General features: G+C 34.0%; 1 protein-coding gene across 1 annotated transcript in view; it reads right to left on the bottom strand.

Annotated features, from left to right (window-relative positions):
- Nucleotides 1-15,267: 15,267 nt before the first annotated feature.
- LOC100375452 (uncharacterized) overlaps nt 15,268-26,669 on the bottom strand; it is a 61,111-nt gene continuing 49,709 nt past the window's right edge. Inside the window, exons 21-27 of the mRNA XM_085500599.1 lie at nt 26,168-26,369; nt 25,492-25,643; nt 22,626-23,856; nt 21,250-21,882; nt 20,271-20,396; nt 17,785-17,955; nt 15,268-17,223 (exon numbers count right to left, since the gene is read on the bottom strand). Of these exons, the coding sequence (XP_085356725.1) occupies nt 16,364-17,223; nt 17,785-17,955; nt 20,271-20,396; nt 21,250-21,882; nt 22,626-23,856; nt 25,492-25,643; nt 26,168-26,369 (3,375 nt within the window). The 3' untranslated portion in view covers nt 15,268-16,363. The remainder of the gene's footprint in view (nt 17,224-17,784; nt 17,956-20,270; nt 20,397-21,249; nt 21,883-22,625; nt 23,857-25,491; nt 25,644-26,167; nt 26,370-26,669) is intronic.

Raw genomic sequence — 26,669 nt, 5'->3', positions numbered from 1 at the left:
GCATATATGTAAGCTATAAACACGTAATTATAATATTCATATGCAGGTAATTATTATGCATGTGTTATGTAGAATGCAATAAATACACCAGATGATAAAGAGCCCATTCAATAATGTTACGTATTTCACAATTCAGTGTGTACAAACAATGCGTCCGTTATCCACATTTCAGTGTATGTGTTTATAATCTATATAGCAAATGGTCTAGTAGGTTGTTTACAACCCTGCAATATTGTTTGCCGTGTTGCTATGCGTGACTAATTTTACTAACTCGAGCCTAGTTACCGAGTTTTATCCTTCAGTACGCCATGATCTAATGTGCATTCTGCATGCACTATATTTTGTATGCGAATTGACATCGAGGAGAGTTACTGTGCAGCGTGCACGTCGCAATATTGTAATTGATTACCGGGCTGCAATTATCGCCGTTTTCTACTTAACCTCCGTATACGTACGCAACTTCATCGATCATAAGGTAGCGAGTTAACAATAGTTTGGATTGAGTGTTTTGTTTATGCGTCTTAAGCAGGGTTGGAACTCGTATATAATACGATATAATTTTTTGTCGTGTTTACAAATGTACACCACAATTACAGTTATTAATGACGCATACTGTCACGAGGTACGAGTTAATTTGTACCACGTGACATCAGCAGTACGGCAGGTAAGCACGTTCACCAGTGGCATTACAAGATGAAGGTTCTATCAGGTAGTATTATTTTAAGTGAAAATTGTTCTTTGGTTGGGCGGGGTAGTCTTCTTGTTTTTTTACACCATCATATCAATTCTAATATTATTCTTCCATAGCTTATATCGCGCCATTACTAACTGTAGTACACTACAACACCGCCATAACTACTGTAAAATATACAAAAGCGACATACAATTTTAGCGAATTGTGGTAAAATGACGTAATAGGGAAATGTTGATTTAGTGAATCTCAGGCTCTTGCCATTGTTGATTTCCTGTTTTCACAATACTTGTCTGTCGCCTGCAAAAACAAAGGCGCGGTTATCACCTCCATAAAAGCAAAGAAAACTGTTAAGTGTAATTTGATTCTGTTCGCAATCATAAAAAAAAAACTGATTCAACAGGGATTTGAAAAAGCGGTATCGTTGCTGCATTACATCCAGAACACTGATCTTTTATTGAGACTCAAGACATGTTTTACATTACGTCACACGTCGTGGAATATGCGTCAAAATTCCGCTTCCCATCTGCTAGAAGAATAACAAGACCTCGTGGAGCCTTGTAATTATCGAGATTGAAGACGCGTACTAGGCATAAGATGTTTCATTGTTACAATATTCATAATACAAAAACAGCACTAAGAGTTGTTTTAGAAAAGTTGGGATTCTGCGTTATGTACACTATTTGGTAATTCGTCTGGGTCACAATGTAGTGCTTAAAAATGGACTTTGAACGCCATTAAAGTTGTGTATACGTCAGAAACCCCCCAAACCTAGTACGTATACGTAATTCTGTCGTTTTATGGGAAGTATTATTCTATGGAAAGAAAATATGTCCCGTCAGTCTAGTTAACTACCATCTCTGATGTTTATTACGTCACATGTAGAATCCAAACACGTGACACCGTACATGTACTTACTTGCACCTTACTTGAGATATTTATTTGCCGCCATTATGAAATATTGCATGTTATTGTGCGGAAACAGAAAGTTGTTAATGAAAGTCGAGAACCACTGATTTGGTGTGACGACTACGAACGAATATTTGTAACACGACCTGCTACATACTTTGCAACATTATCGTGATATTATTCGCATCACCTCGTACGTTTGGCATGATACACAGATCCTAATGTTTATTGACCGTGTCATTATTTTATAGTAGCAGGTTTTTAATTATTAACTAAAGTGGCGAATCTAGGGGGTCATGTGAGTCAAAACCCCTTCTGAAGCATATTTACATACCCAACTACATGTTAAAGTAATATTTTGCTGTAAGAGGTGAATGTATATAAAAACAAATCGCTACCAAATAAGATTAAATATATTATGTCAAAATGGGTCTCTAAATTGTGTTTTTCCACTTTACCCGTCATTCGTCGGGTTCTCAGACTATTTTTAAATCTCCATCACCACTAGGCGTCATGAAGTCATGACTGGTAAGGGGTGCTAGGGCCGATTCAAATTTTAATTTCCGAGTCAGGCCGGCCTAATTAAGTATGAACAAGTATCGGATTACTATTGCTGACTAAATATGAAAATCACGTTCCTGAGCTTTGTTGAGCAGTCTCAAAACATTTCCACAACCACAAGAACGATGGCTGTGACAGTTGTTGGTTGCCTAATGAATAACATATATGTTTTTTACCCAAATAAACTCTATTCTTTTATAACTTCTGTTAATCTTCATAGTATAAATTATATGATCCTGTTGCAATACAGATGGTGTCCAAAGATCTATTTTATTGATATAACACTATAGAAGAAATAAATTGGACAGTAAATATTTAAGCAAACATACGATGATACGAAGAATACAATAGACATACGAAATGAAAGTAGGAATTTTTGGGAAAGGGCAACAAAACACGTGACATTATTAGTTGCTCATTCCTGCATTTTATCATATGTACATATTTACTGTTACAGTACTGATCTAGTTAAAATGTTAACTATTAAAACATTTATATTTTTTAGATTTGATGATATTTACAAGGACAATATAGATCAACACGGTGAAAAAATGACTGATTGATCGATAAAACACTGCAGCCTGTAATAATGGTGCAGGAAATGATATTATGAATCAAAGTAATGTCTCTGATGCCTCTGATGTTTCAGCATTTTTACATAGGATATGACTAATATTGTATTATCCCTATGTTCGTTGTAGCTTTCACACTCTTGAACAAAGTGTTCTCGAGTTTCATCACCTTTCTTGCAGCATGTACATATACAGCCACTATTGACATTTGCCCACTTTCTTTTCTCATACGCAAGACCTATAGTGTATGACCTTGCTTTGAATTTAAGCTGGGCACCTTTATAATTTTCAACTGATTTTTAATATTTTTCACAATGCTTGATGCCAGTTTTAAATTTCATGTAGTGGATCAGACTTGATTTGTTTGCCATGTTTTTCCCCACTTATCTTCATCAAATTTTTCCAGAGCTTTTTTTAATTTTCTGCTGACTAAAGTGATGATAAAGTTTATGATTTCATGAATACATTTTGGCCAGTTCCAGGACGTTCTGAAAGTTTTGTTCTTTTTGTTGTTTTCATCATTTTGATCATTCAAAACATTAAAAATAAATTTCAGCCGTCTGAAATCTGACATAGCACACAATCTTTGGTAATATTTTACTTTCATGATATCTAATCTACATCTCATTGTACGTGAGCAACCCCAAATCATCAAGGACAGCCTCATTTGCAGTATTTCTGCATGCACCCAGAATAAATTTTCCTGTCATACGCTGCATTTTTTCCAAACTCTCCATATTTGTCCCACTAAGTATCAGAATTTACCCAGCATACTCTAAAGTAGGCATTAATACCTGGTTCTATAGTGACAAACCATGTCTACTCTATTAATATTTCCATGACCACAAAGTATTGCTTTCATAACTGGAAATAAGGCATTACAATTTCTATTATTTTTGTACAGTGGGTGTGGTCGGAAAGGTTACGTGTAAACCAGTAGCCTAAATATTTGTACTCGGCAGCTTTTTTTATTTTTTATTTTCCAATAGACTACTCTCAATGTTTGTCAACTCTTTTGCTTGTGATTATAACATTAGATTTATCTTCATTAACTGTCATTTTTCCATAAATTGCAACATTTTTTGGTAATGCTTAGTATTGCCCTTAGTTGACTTTCGTTAGGTGCAATGAGTACTATATCAACAAAAAATAGGCCATTGATTAGTACTTCAATTATATTAACCCCAAGTAAAAATTCATCAAGGATTTTTTTCGAATTCATTAATGTAAAATTAAAATAATAATGGAGCCAGGACACATTCCTGTTTTAAACCCTTGTTCTGTGTAAAGTAGTCAGTGTCGATATCACCAAATGATATCCTACTTTCTATGTGGTAATATGTCTGTTTTATGACTCTCCACAATGTTCCCTGTATACCATTCTGCCATAGAGCATACCATAAGCCGTCTCTTAAGATAAGAATTTTTATTTTTGTATTTGCGTGCTGCAGGCTATTCCCTTTAGAATAAATATTTGGTCTGTAGTGCGCCTGTCTTTTCTAAAACCACCCTGAATTACACCCAGTGTTTTATTTATTTTTTCTACCAAGGTACTCAATTCTTTTTCAAGTATTCTATTATATTATTTCCCTACAACTGAACTTAATGATATACCCCTGTAGTTATTTAAATTTTTCTTATCACCTTTTTTATGCAATGGTATTATAGTACCTTTCCCTCAATCAGCTGGTACAACTTCAAGATGAAGACATGCATTAAACATTATCTTCAGTGAATCAATGATAACTTGTCCGCCCCCCTTCCTTAATGATTTCATGTGTGATCTCATCCGGACCAGCAGCTTTGTTATTTTTTAAATTAGAAAATATTTTAGCAACTTGATCATCTGTTACTAATATATTTTGCATGTTTTGTTTGAAATCTTGATCATATTCACCTACAGACTATTATTTTTTTCTAAAAATGATTTCGTTGTTCACTAAAGATATCTTTATCTAATATTTGGCTACGTTCTCCCAAATTTTCCCAGTACTTGATTAAAACACTTTTAACTTTATCCTTTTCTAGCACAAGATTCATTTCCTGGTCAAGCACAGCAGTTGAATAAGTCCATTTAAACGGCGATACAGAGCAAAATAGTAAATATCCCCCTCACAGGTTCAATTAAATTTACACTTGTTTAGTGTCTTTGATGCCTTTTTTGTTTTCCCATTTCCAGTACAGAGTGGAAATAGTAGGTTCAGACTTTATTTTTGTATTTATTTAATTATTGCAATGCCTTAGTAATTCGTTAATTTACTGGTTACTTCTTAATAATTATGTATTTATTTTGTTATTATTTATTACTTATAATTATGTATTAGTTTATTTATTGTACTATAAATATTTAGTATTTACTTACTCATATTATCACGAGATTTTAATTTATTTATTCATTTATTATTTACATCTTTTCATTGTGTTGTTTAGGGGATCGCTTGGCGCGACTCTACTTGGCGGATAAGAACAGCGCCCCAACCGCCAGTTGAAAGTATCCTTTCGGAATGGCTGGTCGCTCATCCTTTTTGATTTTGTGGCTAGTTTTGGTTTGTTTGGGCCGTGTGTGGTTCATTTTAGTGTTTTTTGACTTGTTTAAGGGTAGTTTGGCTCGTTTTTGGTCGTTCCATGTTATAAAAATTGCCAATGAAACGTCCCAAAATGAAAATAGGATTTTGGTTCTCGTCGTTCACTTCGGTGGTCGTCCCGCAGCGCGTGCTCGAATTTCATGTAAACAAAAATGTATTTTACACGCGAAATATACGTCGCTATGAGTCCCATATCGAACAGGACGCGGAGCGACGACCACCGCCCTTTAATGCCGCCACCTAAATTGTGATTGCTTACCGCCAAGTAATCAGTCATGGACCGAAAACACGGTGTATCAAGTACGTTCAAATTATATTAGTTTATTTCCTACTATTGCCTAGGCACGTTTTTGTTTTGAAATTCGTCTATCAAAAAACGTAGTTAATATTTAATGAAATATTCGAACTTAAGCTTGCATGTTAAACGTTCAAAATCATATTTGAATCCAAGAAAGTGACATCAAAGATTCGACGCAGCTATTATTTTTAGAATTATGCTTACATATTTTTTATTTTTTGAATTATTGTATTTGTACCCAGAATTAATGGAGCTGAAACTTGATTCCACGATCAATTGCAAAGTTCGTTCTTTGATGCAATGTAACTGAATGTATATTATGATAAGCTATCCATCTTGTTTTGAAGTTTCTGTGCACGAACATTAAAGCGGGGAGTCGTCACCTACGCATGCGTCAGATGCCCATAGTGTGTGATTGTTTACAAACGAGCGTCTACCCATGAGCTTTTGCGTTTTTAGCGTGTGTAGTTATCGTCGCTTGATACTCAATGCCGCGCGTGCGCAGGTGACGACCCTCCCGCTTCAAGGTAATTATTTTTAACAACAAATTTTTGCTACTCGATAGTAATACTGTTGATTTCATAGTATTTTAACATGTATATGTTTATTAAGTCAACACATAGCATCTATTGAACATTCAACAATCCTATTCAATCGATTGACCTGACGAATTAGATGACTGAATGATTGATTGACTGACTGCTCATTTTTCTGCCGTGAATGAAACGTCGGAGATGAGGGAACTGTGACTCGCTTAGCTGGTGGATTCAGAAATTTGGTAAGGGGCGCGCTCTTATTGATAAGGCCGAAATAGACCTCCGGTTGGCTGGATTTGTCAATTTTTTTTGCGGCCTGAAGGGGGGCGCCTGGCAGTGATGACTGGGGATGACGCAATGAGATATATTGACCTTGAAAAACATATATAAGACTAAACTGATAACTAACTGAACAAATATTTGACTTGATCTACCACACCGGTGACAAAGACAATGTCCTTAACACATGGCTGATCTTATCTCATATTGATTAGCATGTACTTCCAGAAACATTGATGTGATAAAAACAGAACTTACTGAGGTAATTAACCTGAGCCTGGTTATCGGACGTTATCTTCCAGCAGATCTTGCATGTCTCCATGTTATGTCCCACAGTCAGCTGGCATACACGTGATAATAAAATAAATGCGTCCAAGGCCGTCGATGATTGGCTCCTGAGTTGGATGACGATTTCGGTTTCAAAAACTCGGAAAGTGTTCAATGTTTTTTGTGTAATTAGGTGTACCTATGAAAGAGATGTTTTTCACACAAAAACGACGGATTTGGCTGAATTTTGCAATCAGTTGCTCAAATGGAACGTTTTGCCTATGATAGTCTGTAATTTTTACTCTGATTTGTAGGAAACTGAAAAACAGATTATCAAATTGTGTCATACTCAATAGGGCTGTCCCCTTATAGTAAATGCGCTCTTCTAATAGAAATCATAAGTATGAGGTTTGACCTTGGCGCGACTTGCACTAATTACCGCCGGTTACTCCTTTTACTTTCCAATCACCTAAAAAATGCCTAATCAAAGCTTGGAAACGTCTCAGTTTTTACTTGTTGACCTGCGCAACAGCCAAAGTCGCCATCTTTGTTTATATGAGACCCATATATCTTGCGCATGCGTGGCGCGACGACTACCGCTTTTTAACATGAAATATCGCAGCCTGGTTATAATATACTAAAATAGAGGGAAGTAGTGGGCGGATTTCAAAGAGATAGCTGACAACAATAATTTTAGTGGCCGAATAAGAGAGTCTTGCAATTTTCCCATGTACTTCAAAAGAAACTATTTATGACTACCAATTATTGTTATTCAAATGTGAATTTCTTCAGAAATAATAATTTGGAGCTATACATTAGTTACAAATACACCCCCCCCCCCGTTTGGAAGATTAGTTCTTTCAACATGTGAACATTCAGCTTTTACTACAAGGTCAATGTGAGTACTAAAGCACCGGGCTTCTTATAATCGATGTAGACAAAGTTTATACTTTCTAAGCGTCCAGTTGGACACAATGTCTGTTAATTAGAAGACATCGGTATCTGTATCTGTATCTACAATACTGTATGTTGACTCTACTACCTGTTTCTTGGAAGTCTCTTTTCCCGGTCTTATTTAGTTACTTGTCCACGTATCATTGGCATATACAAAATGCGACCAAGATTCAAATGAAAAAAGCTGCGAATAAGAAAATTTCAGAAGAGTACAGAAAAAGCTGAAAATCAATAGTGTCATTGCATCATCCAAACGCTGTCCACGATGTCGATCTGATTTTACGCACAGTTATTGTCAACTGCAAACAGACAGATTGAGCGAAATGTACACAGAATACAGCTAATCAGCCAGGTATTGCAATAATTGAATGATAAACTTTGTGCTTCCTCGGCATTTGCATTTACTCTCGGTATCATTAAAATCCCACTTAATCATGTTTCAAGCATACGTAGTTTCCTTAGCTGAGTTCACGTAAGTTCGTCTTTTGATACAGAGGCATCAACATTCCAGTAAGTCGAACTCGACAACTCGGGTTTCTAAAGTGTCATACAGAATTCAACAATCAAAGACACGCTGAAAAAAATGATGTTTGGATCGTACAATTACAAAATTTGGAGTATTGAGGTCTCAATTTTCTGTATATACTTACTAAAAGCAATATTTCTAGACATACAACAAGAGTGGTACCATGAAAACTGAGTGAATAAACCGTTCGAAAAAGACCGATGTTCGCTCAAACGTTCGTGAACAGCTAAAGTGTCTATTATGTATTATATTGATATTTGTTTTCAATGTTATTTAATTCAGGATGCAATTCAACCAAGTGGTGACAAATCGGCAGCAATAGCCAAGAATGCGTAGAACTGAATTTCAAAACAAATTTCTTATATATACGTTATATAAATAAAGGATATTTACATATAATAATATTATCATCATGTCAGTAGTATTTTGCTTAATGAATTTAAGCTGACTCAATTCCTCTTTATAGGTATACAGAAAAGAGCATCTATTTGTCAATTACAATAACTATTGTCATTTATGTTCACGTGTTGTGCATTAGACAGTTTACATTGCAGTTTGTTGGTTGCCTAATGAATAACATATAATATGTTTTTACCCAAATAAACTCAATTCTTTTATAACTTCTGTTAATCTTTATAATATAAATTATATGATCCTGTTGCAATACAGATGGTGTCCAAAGATCTATTTTATTGATATAACACTATAGAAGAAATAAATTGGACAGCAAATATTTAAGCATACATACGATGATACGAAGAATACAATAGACATACGAAATGAAAGTAGGAATTTTTGGGAAAAGGCTACAAAACACGTGACATTATTAGTTGCTCATTCCTGCATTTTATCATGTGTACGTAATTACTGTTACAGTACTGATCTAGTTAAAATGTTAACTATTAAAACATTTATATTTTTGTAGATTTGATGATATTTACAAGGAAAATATAGATGAACACGGTGAAAAAATGACTGATTGATCGATAAAACACTGCAGCCTGTAATAATGGTGCAGGGAATGATATTATGAATCAAAGTAATATCTCTGATGCCTGACGTAGTCTCAAATTAGTAGCCATGCAGACAGCCGTGGAAAGACTAAAGTGTGAGATAACAGCGCTATTAACGGGGAAAACGGATAATAAGGTTTACCTATTGGATCTCCCAAAGCTCTATGTCATGCGTTATGGCCACACTCTTTATGAAAAATATGGGATCAGAAACCTAAACATTCTGGTAAATCTCTGCTCTGACATTGTTGGCTTCACTTTACATAGAAAAACATATGCTACCTGGATACAATTGAAGAAACGTGCTGCAAAACGCAAAAGACCATCAAGTGTCAAGAAAAATGCAATTAAAGCACCCATTCCTAAAATGAGAGATACAAAATACATTTACACAAAGAAAAGAGAATCATTGATGCGTCAACTGATTCGGCTATTCTCGCTATTCAAGTTTGGATTGCCTTCACATTATATTCATACTGCGTACAATGGAATGTTTAAGACGTGTTTAAACCTGAAGAGTTATGGCTGGCGTAATACACATGCATTCCTACATGAATTAGATGACGACATCTTTGAAAAGATCAGGAATATGAAAAGTTATAAAGTAAGTTGGGTTAAACTGAAGGAGAGGTATTGGTTGAGTAGTATTGGTGGTATTAACTATAACAGTCTTGCAAAACTCAAAGATGAACTGATTATGATATTTCAGCGCCATCCCAATGGCATTATATGGGAACAAATTGACGATTTATATTGTCAGGTTTACCAGAAAAAACTGAACCCAAAGGTCTGTGGAGTTTCCCATAAGAATGACTTGGTTTACTTATTTGTCGAGATGTTTACACTGGTAGCACCGCGGCTAGGCAGTCCAATGAGGGAATGGCATGTTCGTTTGAATTCTTCGTACAGAGAGATAGATTCCAGCGATCCGAGCGATATTCAAGTTAGCAGAGTGACACAAAATCTGATGATGGAACAAATAGCTGAGGATAAGTTTAAGAAGACTAGTTTGAACAAGAATCATACAAACTTACAAATTCAAAGTAAAAATAAAAAGAGTGCACAGAAACCATCTGTGAAACCAAGGCATTTTAAAGCACGTTCTCGTGAAATAGGTCTTTACAGATTACGAAAATCAAGAAAATTGAAAAAAATGAAAAAATCGAAAAAAAAGAGAAAATCGAAAAAATTTAGAAAATCAAGAAAAGTTAAAGTTACTAAAAGAATTAAAAAACGAAAGTTTAAACAAGAAGAAAATAGGCAGGTAAGTCGACACACATGAATATGTAGCACAGGAATTTTTGACCAATGTTACTGTTATGGTAGTATTATGTATTACCACTGTATGTGTGTTATGACAATATATATATACAATCTAATTAACATACTGAGTGAACACAGTTATATCATTTTCTGACTAATTTGCATTTTCTGGTGGTTGGCTAATATTTACTTACGGCATTTTTTATTTTTATATCATTTCGTTTATAGGTTGTTTCCAAATTTAAAATTCAGAAATCACAAATACCGCACTGTGAAGTTACAGAAATGATATTAGAATTCCAACCATCTATTGAATCAGAAGGTGGGCATTATGAGAATCGTATTTTGATCCAGTTTACACTGTTTTGATGTATCATTTAGCGTGCGATTCAGAAATTTGAACATCTCTATCGTATTTGTCTATTGTTCATGAAGTTTTGTGTTTAAGCTATTTCAGTTATGTCACAATGTTGCTTCATTACTCATACAATTATCGATATATTCTATTTGTCACAATATAAATTCATCACAATTTCACATACTTCAAATGTTGTGTCAAAAGTTTTGCCGCATCATTTCCACGTTAGCGACATACGTATAAAGACGCATACAGAAAAAGATCTAAAAGAAAACCATTAATACAGCATTTATCTATTCCATGATAATTGGCACAACATACGAATTACAAATTAATATTGTATTTGAATACATGTATTATATATAATCTCCTGCTATTTGCTTGATTCCGATTCTTGCAATTTGGTCATTTTCCTAGGTATCTGGTCGGAAGGCAGTTCAAGACAAGAGAAACTTTGGAAATCCCAAATGCATGACGAGGAAGATATACTGATAAGATTACACTTGCAATCATCTACCGATTCACAAAGTAAGCATAACCATATGGTTAATTTAACAATGTTATTGTCATAGATACTTATAATCTAATTCATGTGTTTATATATCAATTATTATATCAAACCATACTTAATGTATTGGTTCACAGTACTCATGTTTGTACCCCTCTCAAAGAGCAGGCACTTTAGATCAGATACACAATGAATCGCTTGAAACGCCACCGTGTGTAGTAATCACGTGTAGACGTCATGGATTTATAGCAATTAGTCAAATACCGTGTGATGTTTTTTCGACAGTAAATACTATACAGCAGTGATATATCCTTCTTACTGATTTTTCAATCATCTAGTATATTTTTTCAAATATGAAATAATGTAATCTGATGTGTTTCCATTGGACAAACAAGTACTGAGTACACGTCACTAACAATGATCAGTGGCCATGTTACGCATGTTATACGGCTAAGTAGTTTTGGTGAATAACTAAACAATATTCGCAATTGTAAATCAGCCTAAAATATTAAATACCGTTTTGAAATTCGCATTTTGTTTCAGGATACAGAAAGACCGTGAAAAGGGAAATAAGATACTGAGAACAATATATCAAAGTGCATGAAGAATGATTACTTTTAAGAAAAACGTACATTATATTATTGTCTTCGTATACTAGTGGTCAATGGTTCATTGATTTGTATTATATGAAATGTGAACAGTAGTTGACAAATTAGAGCGATTATTGAATTTGATGTTACGGTATTCTCAGCTATAATTTGGAATATATGCTGCTTCTGGCGAATAACAGTTTTTAACATGAAATATAGCTATAGTTTCCAAACAGAATTACATCATGTGTGTGGTATTTAAAAACAAACAAATATAACCTAACTCGTTTTAGTTTTTAGCAAATTGTCTACTTAAGGGAGTTCGCGCATAATCCGAAGTTTGACACTACTTAGCATATAAAATGTGGCTGACGCAGAATCATTCACCCTGTATATAATAAAATAATTCCATCACATTGAAAACATAGTGTATGATATGTTAATGTATTCAACATTTGTATCAGAAATATGCACAATGTTAATGATAGTATATCGCGTAAGTATGATGGGAACCATAGTACGCCACAAGAAGCCGGGAAAACGTCACTCCAAAACTTCCTTACGTTGGCCGGTGATCATGTATATATGACTACGCATTTTGGCTCAACCATTTATTTGTTCAGAGTTTTACTTATGCATTTTTGTTTGTCGTGTAATGTTTTCAATTATTGTAGATATTGTACTTTGGTTTTCTGGTCATCTTTTAATAATTGTATATTTACTCAGCACATTATGTATATTGTCGTTTGATGAATAAAATCTAATTGTATTGACTGACTGACTGATTGATTGAATGGCTGAGTAGTCGACTAACTGACGCACCCGCTGCTGACAAGGCCATTCTTTGACGAAATATATATCGGTGAGCAGAATGTCGTTCACAACTTCAATGTCATTTTTTTATTCAATACTCTATAGCAAATTTACATGGAGTGGGAGGTTATTAGAGTTAAACACATCCGCCAAAAACAAAAGCATTGAATATAACCTTTTATTCCAATGTAAATGAATACCTTAGACAATTGGTATCAATGCGGTTAAGTAGTTTCTGCATGTATTCGACGTTTGTTTTGTTGGTTTTTATTTAAGTTAACTTTGGTGTTCCATGGCATTTTGCTCACACGTATGCTTAGTTACTTGTTTCGTCCCAGGCTGTTCGCATTAAAATTCTATTGATGTATCCATATTCGTGAATAAATTAAGAAATTATCAGCTTCAACAACAGTATTTCATGACAAAATTAGAACAGAAAACTAGTTTGTTTAAATCAATCATTTCAATTATCTTTTGGTTTAAAAACAACACAAGAACAAATTTACTGTATAATAATCACAGGCAATTGGTATAAAAACACGCAACACCAAATTCGAAGTCGCGCGCTCGTCGTAGCGCCTCGCTATTGTGGGCCTTAAACAATATGGCTGTCTTAGTTCGACTTGGACAAGTAGTTGTTATTTAATGTTATTTCTATAAAAAAAGTTATATGTGCTAGTTACACATGCTACTTGTATTGACATCCTAACTCCAGTAAGACCGTTATAAAATAACCAAGCACTAAGTGACAAACAAAAACCAACACACATCTGCTAGGGGCTTTATAAATCTGTCACAAACATACATCATCTGTGACCGGATTCGGTTTGCCATGACCATGCGTTATGTACAAAACCAATCAAATTAAAACAAATGTCCCCAATTATCGGAACCTAGTGTTCATTGGTATTAAATAATTAAATAATTAAATAAATAATTAAATAAATAAATAAAAAATTAAATAAACGAACAAACAAATAAATAATTACATAAATAGAAAAAATAAAAAAATATAATTAATAAATAATTAAATAAATAAATAAAATTAATTAATTAACAAATAAATAAATAGAATTAATTAATTAATAAATAAATGTTAGTTTAGTGCATTATAGAGGACTTATATCCGTCCTAGCAACTAAAACCTATTCTTAGTAGACAAGGTACTTGTAACTAATATGTGTGGGTGTTACTAATTAATGACTAACTTTATTAACCAGGGCAAGGTGTTTCGAAAACGTAACGCATAACATGGACAAGCTATACATGGGTGTCAGATAGTATATGACTTTTGAGCATGGTACGCACCTAATAACATATTAATCTTGTATTAATGTGTTGTAATCTTACTTTAATTTGACGATTAAATTAAACGGGAAAAAATGGCGTCGAATCATATGATCAGCAAAATTCTTATTTTGAAGCACAAGACACACATCCGTATGGCCATAAACTCATATATACAAATATTGTCGTAAAATATTGATTATCCCAAACTCAGACCGATTGGGAGTTTTAGACATTGAGTAGTTAAATTAGAACACTATATGCTGTAGTTTGGGTTGTATAGTGTAACAGTTTCGTCTAGAATGTCACGTTATTATTTACTTATCATGAATATTGCGTCATGTTTAAAACTGTATGCCGAAATTCCTGGTAGGAATTACACATATTGTCACGTGATACGAATTAAGTTGATACTATATCATTTGTCAGTGTGACAGGTAGCTTTGAAAACGTGTACCAGCTTTTTTAGTTTGGGCGGGGCCTTTTCGCTACACGTCTGCTCTAACAGTAATACGCACTATTTTCAAAGGGCGTACGCCATCGCCACAACTCCCCCACACGTGAATTTAATATTCTTGAATATACGTCTGTTCCCATACCGACCTGCAGAATAATTACACCCCATTGTAAATATCGTGGTTGTTGTTGAAGGTGCGTCTTATACATGTTACAATATTAGTAGTACTAAAACAGCATCATAAATTTATATAGGTACTGATTTTGTTCGGTAATTTTGTTTTGTTTAGCTGGTAATATTATATTCCAGGATTTCTAAACATGGTCTGTGACTCTTGTTAGTATTGGGTGTGCGTCAGTGACCGCCCAATCCAGTATATATGCATATGCAATTCTAATGTTAATTACTGACACTATGTCTAGTTCGCTAGGTCAACTACCATTCCCAATGTTTAAAAACGGTATGAAATTTTAACTCAAAGATTTGAAGTCATTGAGCCACACACGCGGTGCAGGAATAAACGAGAGTGATAGGGAAGGCAATATGGCGCCGCATCATTACCTCGGTCACGTGGTTCGTGACGTGAAGGAAAATCTTGAGGTCATGGAGCTTCCCCCTAGATTTCTTTCTCCGTCATTGGCTGAATCGCAGATTAATGCCTACAGTTCAAAATAGTCATTTTGACTGACCGGAGTCTATGGTGGGTAATTGAACATAGTGAATATTCCAATAGTTCATTAGTCCATTGCATTAAAAATCTATATCAATATATGAACAAATTTGACTCAAAACACACTGAATAAATATACACATTTTTAATCACAATTTAGTTCATATAGAATACATAGACTGCAGTCTGAAAAATTTGAATGTGAAATCTATTTTGTTTGATGAACTTTTAAATTGGTAAAATTATGGAATAATATTAAAAACATTTAAAATGATGATTAAAAAAAGTATAATATATGACAATTTTCAGAGTAAATGTATTATTGAAAATCTGAATAAAATACATTTGCATCATTGAACACACATATATGCATTTTGAATAGTAGGATATACATATTATACAGAAATTGAAATCTATTGTGTTGTTGCTAGAATTAATTGAACCTCTCAAACCAACAATACTTTCTTTGACAATTCATTTTTTATATTTTTAAAAAATCTGCTTTGCTGAATAAATATGTGAATCTACGACCTTAATAAAAAATGTTAGTAATATAAAAAAAAAATACTCAGGATTTTGAGGTAATAGTACTAGATCGATGTACATGTAGTTGTTTAAAATAAAGTAATTATATGACTTTTTAAATTCAACAAAACAAGTTACTGTATAAAAGTACTAGATATACCCTATTTTATGTATTAGTAGAACCAAATATGATTACGTAAATGACAGAAGAGTGCCATAGTCATAAAAAACATTGTAAATATATATATATATATATATATATATGCAGCAAAGTAATAATTGGTATTATTCATATTGACAAGACAACCTGTGAGGCAAAAATTACTGCACAATCATGCATTACAGAGTAAATTTAAAACACATTTAATGATATTCTTAAACTGGATTTTGAAAAGTTATATTTTCTAAAATATTTTGCATAACATCTTCTAAAATACTCTTGTATAACTTTATAACGCAAGGTAAATCTGGATATATATTTAAAAACATGAACACATGTAAATGCTCAAAATGGGTCAATAATTACAAGAAAATTTATTCAACAGAGGGAATTTCCCCAATTATTGACATGGTAATGTACTTCGAAGTTAAACATTTTGCCGAATACAAACAAGATAATTAAAAATGATCACAAATTGTTTAGTAATTCATCACTATGTTACCATGCCTTTTAGATTTAAGCACAATATGGCATTTAGTACTCAAATAAACATGCAGAGTCTGACAGTTTTACATTCTAACTTCTCGGCCAAGTTCTGAATACGACACAATTTGACACGTTCGGCATCACCAGCGTTATAGACGCGATATAAATGGAACTGTGTCTGTGTCTTCTGTGCAAACGCCAACTCTTGGGATGACATTTCAAAGTATTGCTTCTTCTCGGATTTTGTACTCTTCACTTCAATATATATAGTATATTCTTTAGAACGACATTCTGTGTCGTCATCTTCAGTTTCTAAATTCTCTTGGATATTAATTTCAATATCGTAGGGTTCACCAGTTTCTGCTTCTTGATTAACCCATCGGACTGTTACCTGGCAATTCTCGGAGTCCATTTTTTCTTTTTCATGCAGCAAGAAATTATAAACCAGTTGTTCTCCCCATCGTCCAATTTCATCTTGATCTCTGCAAGCATCAATTGTTACATTTTCTGGGAACTGTTTACTCAAAATATCCTTACCACCAAGATCCTCAAAGGCTTCATCTAAGTCTTGACTTGTTTTCCATAATGGTTGAGAGAAGATAAAATTTCTATGATGCCCACCAACACTGTATGTACCAGATGCGTGTTTTCTCTTTTCTGTTTGAGCTTCATCTTCATGATCCACATCCCTAGATTTCTGAGTTTCTACGTTGCTAGGTGACCGTCTTGGTCTGTCTTCATCATCTCTTCTCTCAGAATGTTCTTCATTGTTTGGTGCCAAATCTTGTCTGGTAGCAGAAGTTCGTGTCACAGTTGATGGTGTGTCATCTTCACCAGTCTGTACCATATTTGTATTACCTTTGACATTGTTACCATCCTGTCTTGATTTGCTCCCTGATGTCTGTTCATTGGTATCTATAAAATAAACAGATATATAAAAATGATGCAAAACAGAAATCCTAGCCATTTGTATTGTAAATGTTATTTGAATTACAGTGGGCATCTAAACTGATTAGGTAAACTGCTATCAATCTCCTTCACAACACTACAATATTCCTAGAAACGGTGTCAGCAGTGTCTGTTCTAAACCATTGGAAAGTAACAATACTCAATTCATTTGCATATCAAGAGTTTCACCATATTTGATGGGGTGCTGGAATTTAAAATGAAATAGTATGTTTATGATCAAGTAATCATTCAATGTGTTCAAATGTAGAAAACTTTTTCATTTAACACATTGTTATGCTCAAAATCTTCATTGTAAAACAAAGTCTAAAACTTTTGCCTTGGCCTTTGACTTTATATCACAACAACTCTGGAAGGTGATCCTCACTTCACACACTAAGTGGTTTGGAACAGAAGATAATACTGATAATAAGGTTACTTAGTGGTACACGTGTGGTCACATCAACATCAACTACTTGTAGATATTCTCGCTGTTAAAAATCATGTCAATATTTATCTATCATACTGTACCTTGTATATTCTCCATGTCTGCTTTCTGTCTTGGTTCTCTTGTACCAACTATTCCACTATTTACACCAGGGGATTCTGCTTGAGATGGTGTAGCATTCAATGGTGCTGGTGGTGGCCACATCTTTAGACTTGCTTCTATTGCCTCAGATTTAGCTCCTGCAACAACTCCTCCTAAACCCCAGGCAAATATAATATAATGACATCACTACCCACATAATTTTCCCATAATTTATCCAAAATTTTGATCAAGACTTGTAGTTGATAGAACAAGCAGCCGCTCGGCTGAGATAGCTCCGCTGTTAGCAATGCACATTTCAATTAAAGAACAGAAGATATCATTAGAAAATGAACAATATGTATAGTATCAAAACAATCAGACTTGCGGTTTTCAACAAGAAGTGAAAAATATCACTTTTTACCAAAAATTACAAAAATATTCATCAAAATTAGAGAATTGAAGATATCATCATGAAATGAACAAATCTTAGTTAGAACCACACGTAGTACCTATATATGTTATATCAAAGCAATTGGACTTGCGGTTTTCAACAAGAAGTTGAAAATATCACTTTTTACCAAAAATGACAAAAATATTCACCAAAACTAGAGAATTAAAGATATCATTACAAAATGAATAAATCTGAGAGAGGTCCACATGTAGTACCTATATATGTAATATCAAAGCAATTGGACTTGCGGTTTTTAACAAGAAGTCAAAAATATCACTTTTTACCAAAAATGACAAAAATATTCACCAAAATTAGAGAACTGAAGATATCATCATGAAATGAACAAATCTAAGAGAGGTCTACCCAAGGTACATATATACCAAGTATCAAAGCATTCAGGCTTGTAGTTTTCAAGAAGAAGTCGAAAAAGTAAAACATTGACACAGACGACGACGGACAATCACTCATATGATAAGCTCCGCTCGACAAAGTCGACAGCAGAGCTAAAAATATGTTCACTTGGTCCTATTAATATGCAAATTAGGTAATTAATATGCATGAATTTAAACCGAAAAAAATCAGGGTTGGGCATTATTTCAGAGTATCACCAAGTTTCATTAAAATCTGATAATTATTTCTTGGGATATCAGTTGAATAGACACACAGACGCACTGACTGCTTCACACACAGAAGTCAATAAAAGGCTTGGTGATCACAAGTTCAATTTAAATTTGATTTACTGAAATATCAGAAATTGGTCAATGAAAAAAAGAGATATCAATATGCATGGTTTTCAATATTAAACTAATCTCATATGTGGATTACCCCAGTGCATGTATATACCAAGTTTCAATAAAATGTGATGATTATTCATATTATGCAAATCATATGCATGAATTTCAACCAAAAATTAATCAGGTCTGTGCATTGTCCTCAGGTACGTAAGTACAACGTTTTATTAGAATGATTAATTTTTAACAAATTAGAGGAAAAGCTGAAAATTATTATGCAGATTAGTTAAATATTATGGTTGTATTTAAACACAAAACTAATTAAGTACTCACATTGTCTTAAAGAAATTATGTACAAAGATTCAGTAAAATAAGATGATTAGTACTTAAGATAATGATGGATTAGATAAAAACTGACTAATTATTATGCAAATTATGTACTCTAAAATACTTTATTTTAGCTGGAATTAATTTTTGCTGAAAAGACTTTTTGGGTGTTTTGTATGGAATTTATTTCCACTGATTTTTGACGAGTTGAATGTAAAATATAGGAAAAAGGTATATTTGCTGGATTTTATTTTCACTGAATTATTCCTTCAGCGGAAATAGCTAAAATTAATTCCAAGTGAAAATAAAGTATTCTACAGTAATTAATATAGCCATAAATCACCATAAAACTAATCATAATAACAGAGAGCATCTATTAGATATAACTGCAAGCACTCCCAGGAGTCAAATAAATAGAAAAATACATACATGTACCAACAGGCAAAATGTTACTCTCAAATTTTGCTCAGAATCATTTTATGGCACTCAAAATAATAACAAAGATAGATGCAATTCCTTTTGAATGACTGGACATAATATGAGGTTATTACGAGGATACCTCAAAGTATGCACAAAGACAGTACAGTATCAGACGACGCACAGCGGAGGTCAATGTGTGACGTACTGTCTGAGTGTATACTTTGAAGTGTCCTCGTAATAACCTTATTATTATACATCTTTTCCTTCCAAGATACATCATGGGAATGCCAAAATCCAAAATGTTTAGAACAGAATCAGCGAGCTTCTTTGTGTTATGTTCGGTCAAACCCTGGTGGCAGCCATGTTTGTTTTTATTACCGGTATTAGAGGACGCTTAGGCGCATAATCATTCCATATTTTGAATTTGCAGTAATAAAATATTGCTGCTTCCACTGCCATAACACACAACCCAGCAATGTATAGTCATACACACATGCAATCCTGTGGCCAGTTCATCTTATTTCTCAACAAAACATCAGTCAAAACACTTTTTCATTACCTTTATGAGATCCAAACGCTGGGGCTTTTGGCGGCCATGACTGTAATACCGGTGTTCCATCTTCATTCAATGGTGGTTGCTGAGCAACTACCTTTTCTTCTCCATCTAGGACATCTTCACCATAATCTGCAAGAACCAAAAAATCATAGTTCACAGTAGGAAGCATATTTGTATACATTGATAGATCCTACACCAAATATGTACACCAAATAAAAAGCCACAAATAAACATTGCTCTCATCACTAGTCACAAAACAGTTTTAATTACACAGAATTACATTACTTAAATTTTTATTAAAAGTTACACTATTATTGGCATTATTGTGACAGTTTTGTTTTGGAAAACTTAGTAATTTTTGTTTTGTGTATATGTGTAAAACCACTTATTTTCACTGGCATTTAATTTCACTATTTTGATGTCTTGAGCAATTTCACTGGGTTTTAAGTTTTGGTCATTCTATGTGTTCATGTGGATTCATTTTAAAAATTACAATTTAAAAAAAAACAGTGAATAATTATTGCATTACAATATATAGTTGTGAATATTGTTATCACTATTTTGGTTTTTAAATGTGTTATATAATTATTGATTGAGACACAAATCACCAACTTTTTTCTTTTTTTTGTTTTTTCTTTTGGTGTAACCAAGTTCAAAATATTAATGGACATTCTTGGAACAATTTCCATAGCAATCCATGTCAAAGATTTCCTTCACATATAAATAAATAGTATTTATCAAAAAACCAAATAGTTTCTAACATTCCAAAGTATCCATCTCATATCTTATATACCACATAATTTGGTATTCTTATGTTTTATTATGTAAAACATAAATTAAAACCATGTTGTAAAGACATGGAAACCAGTAATTATGTTTTACAAAACAAAGTGAACTGAATATATTGAAGTTATATTATGAATATTCACTGAATGCTTGAATTTGAATGGACATTTATTAAACACACATATTAATTTCATACCTTGGATTGTTTCCGTTATTATGACTGGCGGTGGTGTGGGAGGGGGTGGTGGCACTGGACATGGTATTTCCCATTTCACATCATCTGGATCTAAATCTGGATCTAAGTCTTGGTTGGCGAGAAACTCATCCTGTGTTTCCATTGTCTGACCTTGGAGAAATGGAATCAGCATACGGAGGAAATTGTGGACATCTTGTTGGCATTTAATATCACCATCACTTAACATCTTGCCGAGTTCCTTTCTAATCTCTTGGTGAGTATAAATATCTCGGGTAAAGTCATCAACAATGTAGAATTCACGTTTATCTTTCAAGCAACAAACTATATTCTCGGAAATGTTCATCGTATCATCGGTCTTTAGGCGATACACAGCTTCTAAGCGGTCAACTTGCCCATACCGAATTGTCTGCAACAACAATGCTGTGTTGCACTCTTGAAGTTTACTATAGACGTTCTCATGCTTAGAAGAGAGAAACAGTTGGATGTATGGCACAACCTCATGACAGAAAGTCTGTAAATCTGGACAGGGTTTCACTAGTGAAGGAATGTATTCTTTTTCAATACATTTACTGAGATGTTGTATTTGACAAATCTCCAAGAAGGTGTTCAGATGATTTTTCTTGTAGGTCAAATCTGAATGAGAGAACATACATACATAGATTAACAGGTTAATAGTACACTAATGAAAATATAATTCGGATTCCCACAGGTATTAGCTTTCAGTTCTGATTTAAGACCTTTTTATTGTTATTTTAAAACCAATTGTTAGGGAATTGATAAAATATATATTACATATATAAACCAAACTCACATAAAAAACAAAATAAAAAGCAAACCAAAAACATGGTTATCATGGTTACCTCTCAAAATATGCACTAAAACTAGTAAGTATATTCATTACAAACTTCTTAGGTAACTTTTATAGCCTGAATTAAACAATACTACACAATACTAGCCTGATATGTGTATTTGTACTCGGGCACAGGATATCATTTATCCAACGCTAATTGGGACAAGTTTACTAACACCAATGTTTGGACTGTAATATATTTCGTACATGCCACACAGATGATGAATATCCAGCTGAACTTTTTTGAGCGACTCCATTCTGGACAAAAACTCTCTCTACAAGCAATAAAAATATTACTATACCGAGTCGTTTATCAAATTTGCATTAAAAGATCGTGATCACAAAATCAGCACAGATGATGATTTGTTATTATTTTCATTTGCTGAAACTTTTGAAAACTTTTGAAAAATCAAAATACTGTCAAAATATCTGTTTTTATAACATTTAAGATTTCTACAGGAACCCTGACACTGTAAAATATATTCATGCATAAGCTATTGTGGAATACATGATTGACCATACTTACGAGTTTTATGCTTACGAGCATTCCGATTTCTAGAATCACCAAGGTCAAGTATATGGATATTTTTCTCTTTGAATAACAACTCCAAATGCGGATCATCTCCAATATACAAAGCATCATCACTAGTCACCCATTTATTGCATTTAGTCGGGAATATCTTCTCTTTACTGATCAAAGACGACAGATGTTTACTGTAAGCAGGCGATATCTGTGGTTGATGTCTTTGTAAAGTTGATTCGTCCAGACACTTCTCACCCAAGACTGCGTATAAGTGAAACACCTCCTGCAGCTGGGTAGAGTTCGGTAACGATGTAATGTCAACGACATGTAACAATAACGCTATGTAGTCTGTCATCACTGGAGTGCAACTGATTCTTAGTGATTCTAAGAAGAAAGATTTAATATCCTCCGGGTAGTGTTGCTGAAGCTGTGGACGTTGTGGCACTTTGATATGCGACGTTACAGCTGATTCAGCGTACTTCATAAATAAACCAGTCGGATCAGACCAATAGACATTTGACTTGTGATGGAACTTTCCATTCACTGATATATCGTATTTTACATCAGGAGTGTCAGGTATGAATACTACTGGGAACTTTTCAAATAGTTGTGTTAATTGTGACGGGTTAGCTTGTTGTTGTAAATACCCATAGACACGCATGATGTGTTTGAGTGATGTCTGGAAGGGTTTACCAGTCTTAGTGTCTCCGTCATCTCCACTGCACCACTGCTGTAAGTGACTTATGATGACATCAGCGTTGATGTGTCCAATTGTCTTTACTTGTAAATGCTGAATTAGTTCATTAGTTTCTTTGATGTCCGTCATCGCATAGTAGACATGGTCAGCTAACAACGCATACAGTGATTCACTGAATAGATGCGTTTCTTTACCAGATCGGTAAACTGGAGCGTCTTGTCGACTGCCCTGACTATAACGAACGCATGGCAACCACGGTTGCAACTGTAAATGGATGCTAAATGATGATGGTGCAGACTTCAATATGTTGCCATGGTGATCGCAAACACTGCCATTTAAATATTTAGAGTATGTGCTTTGCCACTCTTCTTCTAGAAGTCTGAGGAGGATTCGGCTCTGATGGAGACGTTGTTCAGTGGTGATGTTTTCAGCCGTGACTAAACTGTGGAATTCATCACAAATGTAATCTTCGATATAAAAGCAGCCATCTTGTGATCTAGGCCAGAATTTATAGACTGCAGCCCATGGAGAATGAGCCTGTGAAATATAATGCCAGAAATAATGGTGAATCTACCTTTTAGATTAAACACAGTATAAATTAAAATTTTAAACTATTCATGCATCAGAACTGTTATATATTGTTACGTATTTCTGTGTTTTGTTTAGTTTTGTTTTTGTGAATGCAAACACATTTACCATCGAGTAATTGTCTATAAAGGGGTCGTCATACTTGAATTTGTGGTCATTCACAACAATACCTCGCGTGGTCAGCAGGTGTGTCAAGGTTCTGGTGTCGCCATGTGGCATGTGAGACAATTGGGTGCCCATTCACTGCATGTACTTCAACACCGTCACGTTTGGTCGATCGTTATCAATGCTGCAGTTCAGCAATTACTTCAAAGGCATGTTCGCCGACTGACTACTGCAGCTGAGCAGCTGAAGAATCATAAGGTGCGTGAACATCGCCGACTGACTACCTCAACTCTATGAAATGACCAGCGAATTGCCATTTGTGTATTTCCGCGCTACCGTAGCCAAAGGTATTTCTTATGGAACTGACTGTGTTCACGAACTGAGCTAAAGTGTTTGCGTACATATTGAATCGTGAATAATTATATTGAATCCCTATGATTTGTATTTGTATGACAGTATATTGTAATTGATCAACTATTTCAAGGGGCAAGCATTCCAAATAATTGTATATTTCTATTGAGTTAAGATACGATTGTGTTAGCATATTGGGCCACAATCGAGCGTAGTTATATCGTAGTAGATGCGATTTGGTGGTGTTTGAAGCCACTGTTTAAATATGGTACTATTTATTGTAGTGATTATTGTGGTGTTTCTGAAGCCACTGTTTAATTAGTTGAATTGAATTGAATTGAATTGGAGTTCGTTGTTGCGAAATCCAGCTGTAGTCTGGTGTTAGGATAATTTATTCATGGGATGTTCCCAACGCTTAACCTTAGTTTGTAACGAATTGAATACGGCGTGGATGCCGGTGATATTATAAGTATGTTGTATTTGACCAATATTGAAATTATAGTACTTTATTTTATGTAACTTTTCATATACTGTACAATCCAGTGATACCTGGTGAGCACACTATATATATTTATACGAATACAATATTTAGTTCTGATAACAACTTGTTTTTGTGTAGCTTCTTGTTGCGATTCCCTTGTTTGAGTTGGGGTCAACGGAAAGATTCGTTTCTGACCGTCATCCGACTTTCGGTTCAAACTCGGCCGTAACAATATACACTCTTTTATGTCAGATCATGTGTTTCCTAAGGGGATTTAGTGCCTTTATCTATTACATTGTTAAGTATACAATGAGCTGGTTGCACCAGGGAATAAAGAAACAATTGAACCAACATCCATCTTAAATAGATGGTGCCCTCTAGTGGGCTAGTGTGTATTCCTACTGTTTTTATCCCAACATTCTGATAAACTGTGATACCTCATTCCAAAATTACCATTTTTTTTTTAAAAAACAATTCTAACACAACATGTTTTGACATTGACTTCTGCACTTCAGAACGCTTTTGGGAATTCCTGGATAATCAATTTTTTTGGTGACAAGTATAAGCATGATAAGTTTTATTATTTCAGTGTTTGGTATTGATAAGAAATCATTTTTATGGCAAAAATATTGAAACAAATTACTTACAATCTCGCTTTCTTGAAGGACAACTTTCTCTTTTTTCACAGCTAAGGAGTTAAGAACACCTAACTTGATGAAAAATGACTTCCAACTTGAAACATTCTGCTGTGAATTATTTCGCTGTAAGTAGCAACTATCAAGAAGAACCCAATCATATCCTGAGTGAAGAAAAATAAACAAAATAATCAATATTGTGTTGTTTATTTGATATGTTATTTCCAGTTTATTTTTTTATTTCATCGGTCAACAACATTAATCTTTTTCCAACATTCGCTGAAGGTACAAATAGAATAAGTGAATAATATGAGGTTATTTTGAGGATACAGCAAAGTATGCACAAAGACAGTACAGCAGGAGTATCGACCAACACACAGCAGCGGTTGATGTGACCATGTACTGTCTGAGTGCATACTATGCAGTCTTCCCATAATAACCTTATTATTATACATCTTTTCCTCCCACAAATACATCATGGGAATGTCGAAATCCAACTTTTTTGTGTGGGGTCTGTTCTAACCCTTGGGGCAGCCATTTTCGTTTTTTATTATTAGAATTTGCATTTCCAAATATGATAGGATGAAAATACCCACTGCAATACCGAAAAATTACCGTACACTGTAACTTATGGCGTTATGGTGACAGATGTATAATAAAATGTATTTTCAGCTTGAGAAATCCTAACCTGGTAGATCTTTCTGGAAATTTAATTTATTTGCATAATCCGTTGTGAAATGCACAGGTATGGAATGAGGATTCTTCAAACCGTGGTTGGTAATTATTCTGGCAATCGTTTTCAACTCATCTAAGTCACAAACTGAAGGAGTTTTCTCGTGCTCTTCCTTGATGTATATCAAATATTGCATCAACAACTCACGATCTTTTTTCTACAAGACAAAACATAGATTATATTCTGTTGATAACTGGTTTTTAGTTTTGGTCTCATTTTCCAACCACTGTAAAATACTTTATTCTAGCTGGAATAACTTTTTGGGTGTTTTATATGAAATTTATTTTCACTTATTTCTGATGAGTTGAATGTAAAATATAGAAGAAAAGGTATATTCGATAGATTTTATTTTCACTGAATCATTCCTTCAGTGAAAATTATTTCCAAGCGAAAATAAAGTATTTTACTGTACCATAAATGCAAAATGTTGTGGGTATATATAATCCATCATGTATGT

This window comes from Saccoglossus kowalevskii, chromosome 6 (assembly GCF_978046115.1).
Source record: "Saccoglossus kowalevskii chromosome 6, keSacKowa6.1, whole genome shotgun sequence".
In the NCBI taxonomy this organism is placed as follows: domain Eukaryota; kingdom Metazoa; phylum Hemichordata; class Enteropneusta; family Harrimaniidae; genus Saccoglossus; species Saccoglossus kowalevskii.
Note: the sequence above shows the minus strand (reverse complement) of the source record. Positions and strands in the feature narration are given on the sequence as shown.